This window comes from Ictidomys tridecemlineatus, chromosome 3 (genome assembly GCF_052094955.1).
Source record: "Ictidomys tridecemlineatus isolate mIctTri1 chromosome 3, mIctTri1.hap1, whole genome shotgun sequence".
Lineage (NCBI taxonomy): Eukaryota > Metazoa > Chordata > Mammalia > Rodentia > Sciuridae > Ictidomys > Ictidomys tridecemlineatus.
Window position 1 is genome coordinate 123586367 of NC_135479.1, and position 15547 is coordinate 123601913.

General features: G+C 33.2%; 1 protein-coding gene across 2 annotated transcripts; it reads right to left on the reverse strand.

Annotated features, from left to right (window-relative positions):
• Window positions 1–106: 106 nt before the first annotated feature.
• On the reverse strand, window positions 107–15533 carry Mrpl47 (mitochondrial ribosomal protein L47). 2 transcript variants are annotated; one of them, XM_078043696.1, is made up of 7 exons: window positions 15393–15533; window positions 12823–12968; window positions 11658–11718; window positions 9093–9189; window positions 3205–3335; window positions 1930–2025; window positions 107–457 (listed from the first exon to the last, which is right to left on the reverse strand). In XM_078043696.1, the coding sequence occupies exons 1-7, from the start codon at window positions 15488–15490 to the stop codon at window positions 334–336; spliced, it is 753 nt and encodes a 250-aa protein (XP_077899822.1). In that variant the 5' UTR covers window positions 15491–15533; the 3' UTR covers window positions 107–333. The 2 variants fall into 2 exon arrangements, with proteins under 2 accessions (XP_077899822.1, XP_077899823.1); XM_078043697.1 differs by lacking the exon at window positions 15393–15533 and adding an exon at window positions 15203–15347.
• Window positions 15534–15547: the final 14 nt, after the last annotated feature.

The following is a 15547-nucleotide window of genomic DNA, read 5'->3' on the forward strand; positions in this document are numbered from 1 at the left end:
TTCATAAGTAATACTAAAAAGTTTATCTGAATTCCAAATACTAACTTATTGCCTTAGCTTTGGCGGTTCTATACCCTCTAAGATAAGCAGGGAATATTAACGCCTCTTTAGATGTCAGGATTTAATTTAATCTGAACTTTATGCTGGATTTGTAAAAATCTTATAGGCGACAGACCTCTTTGACAATTTACATGCCATGTTAACCCTCAGGACAACTGATAGGTCATTTGATCAAAAGCACAATTTCTTTATAAACAACTTAACATATATTTACTTTTGAATATAGACTATTATACAAGAAAAAACACATAGTAAATTAACAAGTCAGACTTTTTAGACAGAACTTGACTTCTGAGCTTCAGCAAGATGTGGAAACTTTTCTTGAAGACGTTTTTCTTTCTTTTTCTCTAAACTTTGCTTTCTTGCTTTGAGGCGGGCTTGTTTCTCAAGCCTCAATCTAGAATAATAAAAGCATAACAGTAATTTTATATATATAAAACTATTTCTTTGTTACTTAATACTATCAAAACATATCCAAGTCAATTATATAAAAAGCCTTCGTCATGCCAGTCTCTGATTTGGTGTTTATATTATTAAACTTATAATAATCACTGTAAATCTATACAAGTCAAGATAAATGTGAAAGCAAAATCATTTATAACCCTACACTAATACCATTTCTGTTTTACGACTGGAAAGAATGTTCAGATCTTATAAGCCTGGAGTAGACTAGGCCTGAAGTTCAATTCTAGTATGACTGGAAAACATTCTGACACTTGTAGGAATGCCCAAATTTTCAAATAGCACTCACCCTACCTTATCCTCTTCCCTACACACAGAATAAAATCATGCTAAAAGATGACACTTAAAACTGATTAGACTTAACCTTTAAAGAGTTTGTCCCTGTACATTAGCATTCCAGGGCAGTACGCATTTGTGCCTCAGGAAAATTTTGCTGATCTGTATGGCCACTTGGGAGTCATCAAAATTGAGGATGATAAATTCATGGATGCCAAACCTCTACTGAAATTGATATTTTTATGGGATACTTTACTGATCAGTATATAAGGGTTGATATAAAATACACAATAAGAGACACTTCTGGGTAAAGACAAATATACGTGTGTGTGTGTGTCTGTGTGTGTGTACATATACATACATATATATAGATATAGATATATACACACAGACTAAATTGTTGAAATATTATCCATTCATCAGTCTGATCCAATTAGATTTTGGCCATTTACAAAAACTCATCTGAGTGAAAGAAAGTTTTTCTATTAAGAATGTTTTGAAGATTACATTCTTTGAAGGCTAAAAAAATTACTTTCGACGATAAAACCATGCTTTTAGATGTGGATCCAGTGTTTTAAATAAGCATTTTTTAAAAAGCATTTTAAAAAATTGAAAAATTATTTTTAATTATCAGGCGGTGGTTCTTGGGACTACTTCATTTCTCTATCGTAATATCAGTCTTATGTTTTCCCTATTCAACGATCAACTTACGTGAGAATTTGCTACGGAAAATACATGATCAACTTTCTGCAGGCTTGCATGATTTCATACATAATGCAACAGACTTCTCTCCCTAGTCTTTGTTTTCATTAACCTTGTAATAACATGAGCTCATATTTTGTGCAATTTGGAGCTTGCATTTTAACATTACAGTTGGATTTTCCCATTTACTTATATACAGATAGATGGAAAAGCAATAGAACTTTTGATAGTATTGTTAACTATTGTTAACAGTGGCTATTTCTGGATAGTGAGATTACATATGACTTTAATTTTCTTTTATTAATTAATCTTCTTATTTTTTCCACAATGAATAGGTTATACTTTCATAATATAACAAAACAAAGTTTAATATATGTCAACTGATGTTAAAAATGCTGTTTCATTATGATTAAAGATATTTGTGCTCACCTCAGAAAATGATCCACGTAAGGCATTGCAAAGAATCGTTTCCTATTGTATTTTTTATTTAGGTACCAAGGTATAGGCCACTGCTTGAACTTGTGCCTGCCAATAAAACAAGTTACTTCTTTATAGAAAATACTTAACATATTTTCACTTTACTAATTTTCCAGCTTTTCCTAATTCATGTCAAATAAATTAATCCAAATAAAAGTTTAAAAAATAAATATTTTTTGGTTGTTTTAAAGCAGTACTGGGAATTGAATATAGAGCCTCAAGCATGGTAGATGAGTGCTCTACCACTGAGCTACATTCTGTCCCTAAGTTTTTAGTTGTTTTGACAAGTTCTCTTTTCTGTGTTGAATTAGATGGTTACAGACAGCACAGCTACTCTCCTATGGCTCCAAGCAGTCCATTAAAACAACCTGTCAAATGAGAAGGTGCATAGGGCTGGGGCTGTAGCTCAGTGGTAGAGTGCTTGCCTAGCATGCATGAGGCATTGGGTTGGATCCTCAGCACCACATAAAAATAAACGAAATAAAAGCATGTTCATCTACAACTACAAAAATAAATAAATAAAAAGAAAATGAGTAGGTGCATAATATTGTGGTGGTGTTTCAAGAGCACAGTAAGGTCTAATAATCACCCAAAATGCCTTCTCCCCTTTGCTGTCCAATGTTTAAAATACTACTAAGAAAACTTCATTTTGGCTTCTCAACTCAAGTATAAGTACACACCAGAGGACAGGTTTATTTGCCCTGGGCCAATTATTTATGACTCAGTGTACTATTAGAGCCTTTCACAAAGTATGACAAAAATTCTGTATGTAGTAGAGAATAGGAGGCATAATCATTAACTTATTCCTCCAGAACTTTTTTTAAGTTGCATGTTCTTAATGGGTAGAGAGGGCAGTGGTGTGTCCTGAAATTAGCTTCAAGAATCTTATAACTTGAAATGATATGTGTATATGTTTATGTTCCTGGATCAAGGATCCAGAGCTTTCAAAAAATTCTCAAAAGATCCCATGACAAAAGATAAGAATCAATGTTATAAAAAACCTATACATACATAATAATCATGAGAATGGGATAGTTGAGCTGCTATTGGTTTTATCAAAGTGACCTGCAGTCCATATCCTAGTGTTGCAAAGAGGTCTGGGTCCTCTTCTTACATAAGATAAATCTCTGAAATGATCAGAGTTAATATTATTAAAAGATAGTGGACAGCAAATGAGGTATGGGATCTCCATTCTCATCTTAGATGATCACAATGTAATCTATGTACCAGATGACTCTTCCAAAGATGTCTCTTCTCCAAGCACCAGGTCTAGCTTTTTCCTGACCAGTCTGAAGAAGCCTTAATGCATCTTCTCTTTCCTGGACAACTTTATCTAATGCATCCATTGAATCAACCACCTAACAAGAAATCAGAAAAAAAAGATTCAATTTCAGCACTCACCTCCAACAGAATTCCAAAGAAAAAGAATATATAAGACCAAGGATATATAAAATCTATGATGGGGGTCTGGGGTATAACCGACGTGATTCTGCAATCTGCATTTAGGGTAAAATTGGGAGTTCATAACCCACTTCAATCTAATGTATGAAATATGATATGTCAAGAGCTTTGTAATGTTGTGAACAACCAATAAAAAAAATAAAAAATTTAAAAAAAATAAAAAATAAATAAAAATAAAATCTATGATGGGGGTCTGGGGTTGTGGCTCAGCGGTAGAACGCTCACCTAGTACTGTGAGGCACTGGTTTCGATCCTCAGCAGCACATATAAATAAATAAATTAAATTAAGGTATTTGTCCAACTACAACTAAAAAAAATATTTTTAAATCAAGGAACCATTGTCAAGTACTTCCTAAAATCCTTTTAGGGGGCTGGGGATGTGGCTCAAGTGGTAGTGCGTTTGCCTGCCATGTGTGCGACCCGGGTTTGATCCTCAGCACCACATACAAATAAAGATGTTGTGTCCACCGAAAACTAAAAAATAAATATTAAAAAAAATTCTCTCTCTTTCAAAAAAAAATTCTTTTTGTACACAGGTATCTATAATACCACTTAAGTTTCATTTAAATAAAAATCTATTTAGCTCAGATTCCCATGTATTATTTTGTCTGGAATGGGATACACTTGTATAAATTCCTTCTGGAGACCCAATTTAACTCAGGCTATTTCAAAACTCTCTGCACTACTATAGTTCACTACTTTATACTACTATAACTATAGTTATACTACAAAACATATTTTAGCCTGGACAGATCACTGTTTCCCTCATATGCTCACACCATTTTGGTTGGCTTTGCAGCTGTTGCTATTACAGGGAAAGGAGTATCAGTCTATATCCTGATACTAGAGTAACTGCAAAGATCAACCAGAATACAAAAAGACACTATTAGAATGTCTACATTTTAAGATTTCTATTGTGTGATTTCTAATGTACATAATATACTGGCAGAATAATAAGTATTTAAAAATACCCATATACTGGGAGATAGTAAAGTCACAAGAGCCAAACTTGTTCATATTTCTAAATAATGAGTGCCATTTTTACATGGGTAGGTGTGTGTATCACCCTTGAGCATCACGACACATGTCAAATACTGCCTTTATATATATTTGTTGCTTTTTTTTATTAGTTGCACATGAGAATACAATGATCTTGACATATCATACATTTGAATCAAATGGGGTATAATTTCTCATTTTTCTAAGTGTATAGGTTGCAGAATCACATTGGTTATATAAACATGTATATACATACAGCAATACTAGAGTCTATTTTATTCTGTTGCCCTTCCTATCCCCCTCCCACTCCCCTCCCATCACTTCTCTCTACCCAATCTGACACATTTCTTATAAAAATTCTCAAAAAGGATGATTCAGTTATAAAGATAATCCCACAGTTTGCTATGAGACTTGAAAGAAATGAAAGCTACTCCTTCAGACAAATTACCTTCTAACCTGTTTATTTAGCCAACAGCACTATTTTCAACTTCACTTGAGGCCTTAGAATGAATTTATGTTTTCTCAACTATATGAATTTCTACAAAATCATTGCTAAAAGATGGGTAAGAAAAATCCTGTTACGAAGACAGACAAACTTAGGAGAGGGAAAGAAGCACACCGGTAAGAGCCTAATACAGACCTCTCAGATTCTTCAGGAATCTTAAGTAAATCTGGCTGTTGACTGACTGTATTAAAGAATCTGCCCAAACTACAGTAGGACTTGAGGCTCCAAACTCAAATCTAATGAAATGAAAGTAAATGACTACCAAGTCCACAGAGTTAACATCCAAATGTTCATACCAGCAGTCAAGGAGTATCAGAAGTATACGTTAAGCATCATGTCAATGTTCAAAAAGTTTTGGACTTTAAATTAGTGATGCTCAAAAAGTAAAGTTTATACAATTATTCCCAAACCCAAAACACTCTAAAATCTGAGATATTTCAGGTTCCAATCATTTCCTAAATGATAAGCTTATCAATGAGTATCAGATACTCCTCATTCAAACAGTCAACTTCAAAGAAACTTCTTTTCTAGTTTTATAAGTTTCCCAGAGCAAAGAGAGTCAGCTGAGAGAATATGAAAGTAATAAGGCAATGTCACAGTAATAGCCTATACTCCTACTTATAGTCAGAAATTAAATTTAGAGAGTAGCCCTTAAAAGTTTTCTGAGTCCAAAAATACACGTGTCCTGACACAACAAAGAGAAGCAGCACACATAGTCTGGGTCTTTTATCTCAATGTGTACTTAATTACTTTAGGCACAACCATAGCAAACTACTCTGCCACAATTCAAAGACTAGATTTAATAGTGTTTTATAAACAAAATTTGTCTGTAATATGTGATATTTTGTCCCAGTTATAATTCTCATGTTTCTCTTCTATCTTCCTAAACAGTTTATATCTTTTTTTAAAACCTCAGATTTTTTTAACTATTTTTATTAGTTGTTGATGAAATTTTTTATTTTATTTATTTGTATGTGGTGCTGAGAATCGAACCCAGTGCCTCACACATGCTAGGCAAGCGCTCTGCCACTGAGCCACAACCCCAGCCCCGTCAGTTTATATATTATAGAAAATATTTTTCAACTTTTTAAAAAAATCTTTTTTAGTTGTCAGTGGACCTTTATTTTATTTGTTTATATGTGGGTGCTAAGAATCAAACCCTGTGCCTCACACATGCTAGGCAAGCGCTCTATCATTGAGCCACAACCCCAGCCCTAATATTTTTAAATTTTGAGTAACAAAGTTTCCTTAGTATGTCTAAGAAACACTAAAAACTAAATAAATTTGAAGTTTGAAAAAAACTATAGTTACTTTCAGCTTAGATTAAGTAATTTTTATTATTTTGGATTCTACTAACTCAGAAAATACAGTACATATGACTTACTGAGCTGAAGTTCACCTCTATAATACATAATTACTGCAGGGTGAGGGATAATCTGTTGCTGAAGTTCAAAGTTCTTACAATAGCATTATTTTAGCAAAAACATTTTCACCAAAAAAAAAAAAGAATGTTATTTATAAATCATCCTTACTTGTCAATGCACTTACAAGAGTCTATAAAATATAAACTTCCTTCACAGCAGAGTTAGCAAATATAGATGAACATAAGTGACTTTACTTTTTAAATTTTATATAGCAATGAGGGCACCTACCCTGCACATCTTACTCTCCAATTATATAAAAGAAATCAGGTTTTTTTTGTAAAGTGGCCAGTTCCAGGGCTAGGGTAGGTTAGTACCAAACAAATTCTCTGTGATGCCTTCTGTCCACTTGCTGGCATAAGGACACAACATCCATTTTGAAGGAATTAACATCAATTAAATATGGGATAATGTTATTAAGGGATCATAACTCATTCAATAAAATTGGAATCCATGTCTCCCCACTAATGGTAATAAATGAAAAAAGACAAATGCAAAGATCAGAAAGCCTTCCCTTATAGAAGAAAGCCAACTGAAAAATGTAGAAAGCCCCAGGATTAGAGAACCACTACTTAGCAAATATAATAATAACTGATTCAGGTAAGAATCATCAATGGATACTAAAACTAGTGAGTGAAGCTGAGAAGTAACAGGATATTTACATGATCTTAAAAGCATTTCCTAACAAGATATTTATTTAGCTACAAAGAAAAAACAGTGGAGAAACCTAAAGGACACCACCTAATCCAATAATTATTGTTTTTTTAATCCAAGTTATTAAGGCTAACATCTTCATTAACAGAACAAATTAACATCCTGCCCCTCCTGATCTAATGTACTATGCAGAATCCAGTAGCACTTCAATCCTATCATGAGGAATATCAGGTGAATCCAAATAGAGAGATTGCACTATATGCTTAATGTCAATGTCATATATGTTTTTTAATATTTTTGTTTAATAAGTTTCTTTAGTAGTATGTCACAAAACACAAGAACACTAGAAAGACTGAGACTCCAGATTAAACAGGACTAAGACATAAAACTGGAAAATGCATAATCCAGGATTTTATTGTTGTTTATTTTAAGGAGGATGTTGGGATATTTGATAAAATCTGTATAAGATTTATATATTATATAAGTTACATAATTATATAATGTTAAATTCCTGATTTAAAATTGTATATTTATATACACCGTTGAGCTTTTTTGAAATATATTGTTTTTATGGATTAAAGGGACATCATATATACAACTTATTCTCCAAGAGTTAAGACAATGTATAGAGAGGTGCAGGAGGTAGAGAAGGATAACAGAAATATGGTAAAATATTCACATGTGGAAAGTGGGTAAAGGGCATATAAGAATTCATTGTACTATTTATGCAACTTTTATCTAAGACTAATATTATGTCAAAATAAAGTTATCAAAAATGTTATGTAGCTCAATTTTCACTAAGCCAGGAAACCTTCTCCATAATTAGGGTAAATAACTGAGGTTTTATTCCATACTTTCTTTGATTTTCTCCAAGGATACTATGTCCTTCCCTCTTGAAGTCAGTGTGGCAATCATGGTTGGGACAGGTGGGAAAAAGAAACTAATTAAAGTTAGGCACAAGACTAAAATTGTTAAAACACCAAGTTCTGTTTCCATGACAGAAGAATCAATAACATTTGACCTTGAAAGCAATCTAGGAAAAAAAACTTATAAATCTAACTAAATAAAATGTAAAATTTCTACATGGAATATACACATTTTAAACACAGAAAAAAAGGAGGCAGATCTACATATACTGATATAGAAAGAAATCCATAGGTAGGTGAAAAGTTCAAGTTTCAGGAGGTAATATGCAGTATAACCAAATTTGTGTACATAAAAATAATTAGACACACTTCTACAAATATAGACTAATTTGGAGGATAAATAAGAAACACCTAAAATTTATTATACCTGGGAGTGCAGTAGGAATACAAAAGATTTTTCTCTTAATGATAACAAAAATCTAAAGAAGATAACTAATCTTTTCACAACCACATGAATATATATAACACTACTGAACTGTACACTTAATAATGGTTAAGATGGCAAATATTATGTAATTGTGTTTTTTATCCTAGTAAAATAAATAAATCTTAAAAACTGTTCTAATTAGAAATGTATAGTGGTATAGCTACTTTATTTTTTTATTTCTTGGGGTGCTGAGAATTGAACCCAGAGTCTCAGGCCAGACCATGCCTGTGGTCTAACACTGTGCAGCTGCTTCAGAATATAATTCAACTGTTTCTTACAATGTTACAGAGGTTTACCATATGACCCAGCAATTTCACTCCTATGTATCTTCTTAAGAGAGTTAAAAATATATATCCCCCCATATGTTGGGGTTGGAGGTAGGATTGGGGAGTGAACAGAGATGGGCATGAGTTTTACTTTAAGAGTGATAGAAATATTCTAAAATACAATAGCTGTGATGATTGCACTAAAAATCAAACAAGAATAGAAAAAAAATGTCTTATTTGACAAGAAATACAGGACCTATATATTCACTCCTTTTAGCTTTTATCCTGCACTTGACTGTCAAGCTTCCCACAAGCCTTCCCTTTTTTTGTTTGTTTGTTTTTAATACCTTTATTTTGTTTATTTTTTTAATGTGGTGCTGAGGATCGAACCTAGTATGTCACACATGCAAGGCAAGCACTCTACCGCTGAACCACATCCTCAGCCCCAAGTCTTACCTTTTCTAACCGTTCTGGACTTGGCATTGGCAATCTCTGCCTCTTAGCCTCCTGCTCGAGAGTTAGAAGCATGTTTCTTTCTTTCAGTAGGACATACCTGTATCAAGGAACACAAAACCTATGATGCTGTTCTATGGTGGTTGTGATTTCTGACATCAAATTTAATGATCTATACTTGAAAGTCCTTTAGAAATTTCAATGCATAAAATATTGTGATTAATCTTTTATACAGAGCTATATCTTTGCTTATTCATTTGTTCACAAAATCTTCCATGTACCACATTAAATGACAGAAGAGTAAGAAAAAGCCTAAAATATAGTCTCTATAGTCTAAGTAGACAGAGAAGGAAAAAGGGATATAAGAAACATTTACTGAGTACCTGTTATTAAGTTAGGCAGCACGTTAAGCATTTTATATACAGTATTTCATTTTCATTTCATTCTCAAAACAATCTTTTTTTTTTTTTTTTTTTGATACTGAGGATGGAACCCAGGGGTGCACTGAGCCACACACCCTCCCTTTTTAATATTTCATTTAGAGGCAGGGTCTCACCAAGTTGATAAGTTGCTGAGACTGGCTTTGAACTTGACATCCTCCTATCTCAGCCTCCCGAGCCACTGGGATTACAGGTCCAAGTTACCCCGATGGCCTCAAAACAACTTTTTGAGGTTCATGACTATGCCCCCTCTCCCTTCCTAAATGAAGTATCTTAAGTTTGAGAGAAAAAAACATATTCTGGGTCACATAGCTAACTTTGCATTCAAATATTTTGGGTCACACAGTGACTTCTACATTCAAATCTTGAGCTGTGTGCAAAACCCGTTCTATGTATTTTAATTAATTTTTATTGGTGTATTACAGTTATATATAATAGTGGAATTATTGAGACATATTTATACATATATATGTATAAATATTTATACATATATATGTATAAATATTTATACATATTTAAATATTTATAAATAAATATTTATACATATATATATAAAACATAATTTGGTCAATTCCATTCTCTAGTACCTTCTTTGATCTCCTCTGTCCACCTAGTTCCTTTCCTACAATCTATTGGTCTCCCTTCTATTCTCATTAGAGTTCCCCCATTCCATATATACTTTTTAAACACACTCTATTGTTAATAAGATACCTCTTCTGGCTATAACAAAGAGGAAACAGCTTCACAGAAAAGATAGGATTTGTTAGGGTGGAAAGGAGAGCAAAGGAACCAAAATCAAAGGTACTGAAGCAGATGAGCTAAGATGAGGAGAAGATTTTGTGACTATATCTGTTTATGAAACAGTCACTGCCAGTTCATCATTGAGACTCACATCTGTAATCCCAGTGACTTGGAAGGCGGAGGCAGCAGGATCACAAGTTCAAGGACAGCCTCAGAAATTTAGCAAGTCCCTGAGCAACTTAATGAGACCTTGTCTCAATATAAAAAGTGAAAAGGGCTTGGGATGCAGCTTAGTGGCAAAGCATCCCTGGATTTAATTCTCAGTAACTCCCAATCCCCCCGCCAAAAATATCAGAGTTGGAAGAAAATAAAGGAAATGTGGAGGGAGCTAAAAATAAGATAAAGAAATTGGGGTACACTATACTATGGATATAGATAATTGGGGGGAAGTGAGGCACAAGATTGTTTGGTGTCAGCCTCAGTCAATATTGAAATAGCCCTACCTATCCCTTTACTGCTAAACCACAATAACAGTGCTTAAACCACTTATTTTTCTATAGTAAATATATAGTATTAGTGGTTTTTATAAGCACTTTAAAGGCCTCTTAGAGTGCCTAGGTAGATAAAATTTATGAATTAAGTGGGTTGAGTGAAAGGACAACACGGAGGATAAAGAATGGTGGTATGCACTGTTCCATCTAGAAGGGACAGAAGGGACTCTTGCTGCACAGACCAGTCAGTTGTTGTCATGTAGGAATGCAGGAACAATGTTGCCAGCTCACATATCTGATCAATCAAAAGAAATCAGGAATCTATTTTTTATGTGATATTTCCCAATTTTAAAAGCAACTACAGCTTAAACAAAACACTTCTGGGCTAAACACTGTCAATTTAAAAGGTAACCCTTTCTTAAATTCTCTGAACCCTCTCAAATTCATTAGGAGTACCTGCCAGAAAAATTTACCTAAATTCCCAGTTAAATATTCCCTCTAGCACAAAACCCCAAGCAAATAGGCTAAAGAAGCCAGACCATTACTATTTAAAAAAAAAAAAAAAAAAAAAAAAAAAAGGTAGTGGAAAGAAGAGAAGTCTAAATGTGATGAACTATTTCCCATTTCATTTTATTAGTTTACTGAAAATGCTATTATAAAGGTATTAGTATGACTGGTAGCAGTTACAGTAAAATTTTTAAAACCCCAACTATTTGAGACCTGTCTTCATATAATACTCTCTGTCACATTTATAAAATCTCCCATGATCTTATATATATCATATATGTCATTCAGAGTACTGTAAGACAAATCACTACTCAATTTCTTACATCAGATAGATATATCCCACTGTTATACTGTAACTGTTTCAAACACCAAGACATTAGTGTACTTACCAAAGTTTATGTAAATCTTCATTACTTTTATTCCTTAACTGCTGACAAGTCCATGCAGCTCCTATTAAAATGACAAATTTATAACATGAAATAATATTTCTAGCTATGTCCTTGGCAAATTGCTTATCTCCCTAAACCTGTTTCCTTACTGTAAAATACACAATAACATTGTTACATACCATTATTAGACAGCAATAGGAAAATAACAGTAATATCACTGGCAATAGCATTCAGAAATTTCATTTTATTTATTTATTTGTTTGTTTTGGGTATTGCCAGTTTCATTTATTTATTTATTTTAAGACAGGGTCTCACTGAGTTGCTTAGGGCCTCACTAAGCTGAGGCTAGCCTTAAACTTGTGATCCTCCTGTCAGTCTCCCATGTTGCTGGGATTACAGACTTGCACCACCATGTCTGGCCTCAGAAAGTTTTAGGCACCAGTATCAAATGTATTTTTGGACCCTAGTTTTAAAACACTGTATGTAATTCAAATTAATTTTTTATTATTACTAAAAAATGGAGTCTAAAATAAGCCTTAAACTTCACTTAAGTTAATAGAAAAACAAGGAAGTGTCCTCAAAGTACAAAATCTTAATTGATGGTTGCATATTAGCCAGCAATCTCTGGTACACAATGTGAGAAAGCAGTCATATTAGTTTAGCTTGAAATGCTGGAGAAGGCACTGCATGTGTCACAGCTTCTGGGCAAACGTCAGCTGTCCAGTGTTCACACTCTTGTGGGATGAAGATTTTTCAATATAAAATCCGATGTTAGAGACTGAGTTTACAGAGAGGAAGATGATTTCTTTTGTCGGTTGATCATATTTCATTTGCAGAGGCATCGGGAATTTAGTGTTGCCAAATATGGAAATACAATTTGCACTAAAAGTAAATAAAACACAAAGCCCCTCCTCCACATCCATAAAAACAAAAACAAAAAACTTCACTTAATTAATACTTCGAATCTACTCCTTTTCTAAACCTTTTGCTAACCTACTAAGGAATAATTAACTGTATTATGCTGATGACCTTTTAATTTTCTCTGGTAGACAGTCCAAAAGAAATGAAAGGAAACATCTAACTAATTCTTAAACTGGATAAATAATTCTAGAATAATAGAGGGTTCAATAAATACATTTAATATTGACCAATCCAAATATCTCACCAGATTTTACTTTTTCTTCTCCCCAATTCTTTGGATCATCAAAAAATTCTTCCAGTCCTTTCCTTGACAATGTGGTATGAAGGAATTTACACTGGTAAAAGGATGTGACATTTGGTACATTCTTAGGTAACAAACTAAGAGAAAACCTGCAACATAACAAATAAAAACAGATGATTAAAGTTTTGCAATATTTGGATTTTATAAGCAATAAAATGAATCTTTTCCACACTACAATGTTAAAAAACCTATCTAGGGGCTGGGGTTATGGCTCAAGCGGTAACACGCTCACCTGGCATGCGTGAGGCACTGGGTTCGATCCTCAGCACCACATAAAAATAAAATAAAGATGTTTTGTTCACCGAAAACTGAAAAATAAATATTTTTTAAAAAATTCTCTCTCTTCTCTCTCTCTTTAAAAACAAAACAAACAAACAAACAAAAACCTATCTGGGAATTCAGCACCATAAGCAGTAAACTTTTAAGATACTTCAGAAAGTATTTTTGATACTGCATTATACAAGTTCCTACCCAAGAATTTCAGAGATAATATATTTAAACAATTTTATGTTAAGGTAACATTTTTAGGTCTTTTCTCCTTTGTGGTGAGTGAGTCTTTCAGTAAATAAAAACATTTTAAAGGGTGACTTTGGAACATGTATCAAGGATTCAAAGTTCTTCCTCCTTTAACTCAGTGATTCTTTTAGCAATATTAACTAAATAAATGATCATACATAGGAATTTACAAATTAAAATGTCTACTAGAATATGTGCAGGGGGTTTAGCTCAGTGGAAAAGCACTTGCTTAGTTCACATAAGGCCCTGGGTTCCATCCCCAATACTATAAAAAATAAAATAGAATAAAGACAAAGTATTATATATGATATCAAAACATGGTTAATTACAGAAATATGCAAATGTGTAGAATGGTTAAAAAATATTATACATTTGCACGATAAACTATTAGTAATTTTAAAAGAATATTTAATGAGCTGGGAATATAATTTAAAAAGAAACTAGTATCTCAAGTGTTGTTTTTCTACTAAGAATAAATACTTAACTTGGATCTACTCATGAGAAACAATTAGATAAATTAGTCTAAAAAAGCTAACCATCAAAAATATCAGTATGAAAGAGGAAAAAAAGAAAATGTTTTGAATCAAAGAAGACTTAAAGCACATGGCAATTTATGCTATAAATGATCTTTCATTGGATCCTAAATAAAAAAATTTTAAAAATTAATTTGGACAATTTAAATTTGGACCATAATAACAGTTGTTATTATAGATAAGAGTAGAACAATAATGACAATACATTACTATATTTCCTGTGATCATTGTGGTAATGCAGTATGTTTATTTCTTAGAGGATATATGCCAAAGTACCATGATATCTGAAATATGACATACGTCAAATTGTTCAGAATAAAAAGAGCATATATAGAGTAAAAAAAAAGTGACAAAATGTTATTAACAAAGGTGAAGAGGGTTATTCTTTGTAGTACTCCAACGACTTTTCTGTTGGTTTGTTTTAAGAAAAAAACATAGGTAAAACAATGGTAGTAAACAAAACTATGTATTCATAAATATGATCCTAACTTTATTTTAAAATCATACAAATGCATATCTATGCAAAGTTAAAAACAATAGATGCAAATCTGCTCATCTCTGAGTAGCAGAACTGTAGTTGGTTTTTATTTTCTTCTTCATAATGCTTTACTTCATTTTCCCAAAAGTGTCTGTAACAAGCAGATATTCATTTCATAATAATGCACAATACTAAAATTTTGTTTCGTTTTTAAGGAAAAAGAATGAAGAAGAGATAATTGATCCAAATTTGCCACCCAAATCACGTCAGTTTTTGAATCTCTATAAAATTTCACAAAAATTACTTATTTCTGAGGTTCGTGTAAATATTAACAGCAGCACATAACAGATGCTCAACTGTGCATTCAACAACAAATGCATTGTTGCCTTAAAAAACAAAAACTAATATACTCTATAAAATTCAACTGCTTAAACCCAAATGTTAATGAAAGAGGAAACTGGACACTCTAAAGTAAAAAAAAGATTGGTTTATCCAGAAGACAAGTAGTTTTTCCACCCTTAGATAAGGGACGTTCCTTTCTCAACCTTGTAGGGTGACTCTCCATTCATTTGGCTAGTTTCATTATTTAATATTTGCCGAGGGATCTCATTGTGACAGAATCTTAACATGGAAAGACCCCTTCTTCTTTATACATCCAAAGCTGATACAGCATTCAATGCCCATAGCAAAAAGCCCTTCAGTTAAGTTTTTCCCAACCAACCCGCCCCAAGAGAATGCTTCTGTACCTCTAGATTTACTTTAACAAACTCATCATATCTACAAGCACCATTACTACCTGGTCCACGGCAGGCAGCGATAAAATGAGAGAAAAAGGGAAATGTCAGAGGTGAGCTTCTAGTCGCCAGGTCCCACTCTTCACGAAAGTCTAGACAGCCTTTCGCTCCCTGATCTGCTCTCGGCATCTGGGCAACCAAACAAAAGCAAAAGTTGGAACAATGGACAAATGTATTGCTCACATCACTTACCCTGTGCTAGCGGGGGCCTTTGGAGTTATTAACGACCCGGAAACCTTCAGCGCAGCCAGGACTCTTCTACAAATAATGGCTAACCTGGCCGCAGCCATGTTTTCGCATAATTAAGTAGCCGTGTTTCCGCCCAATATGTCGTCACTTCCCTTATC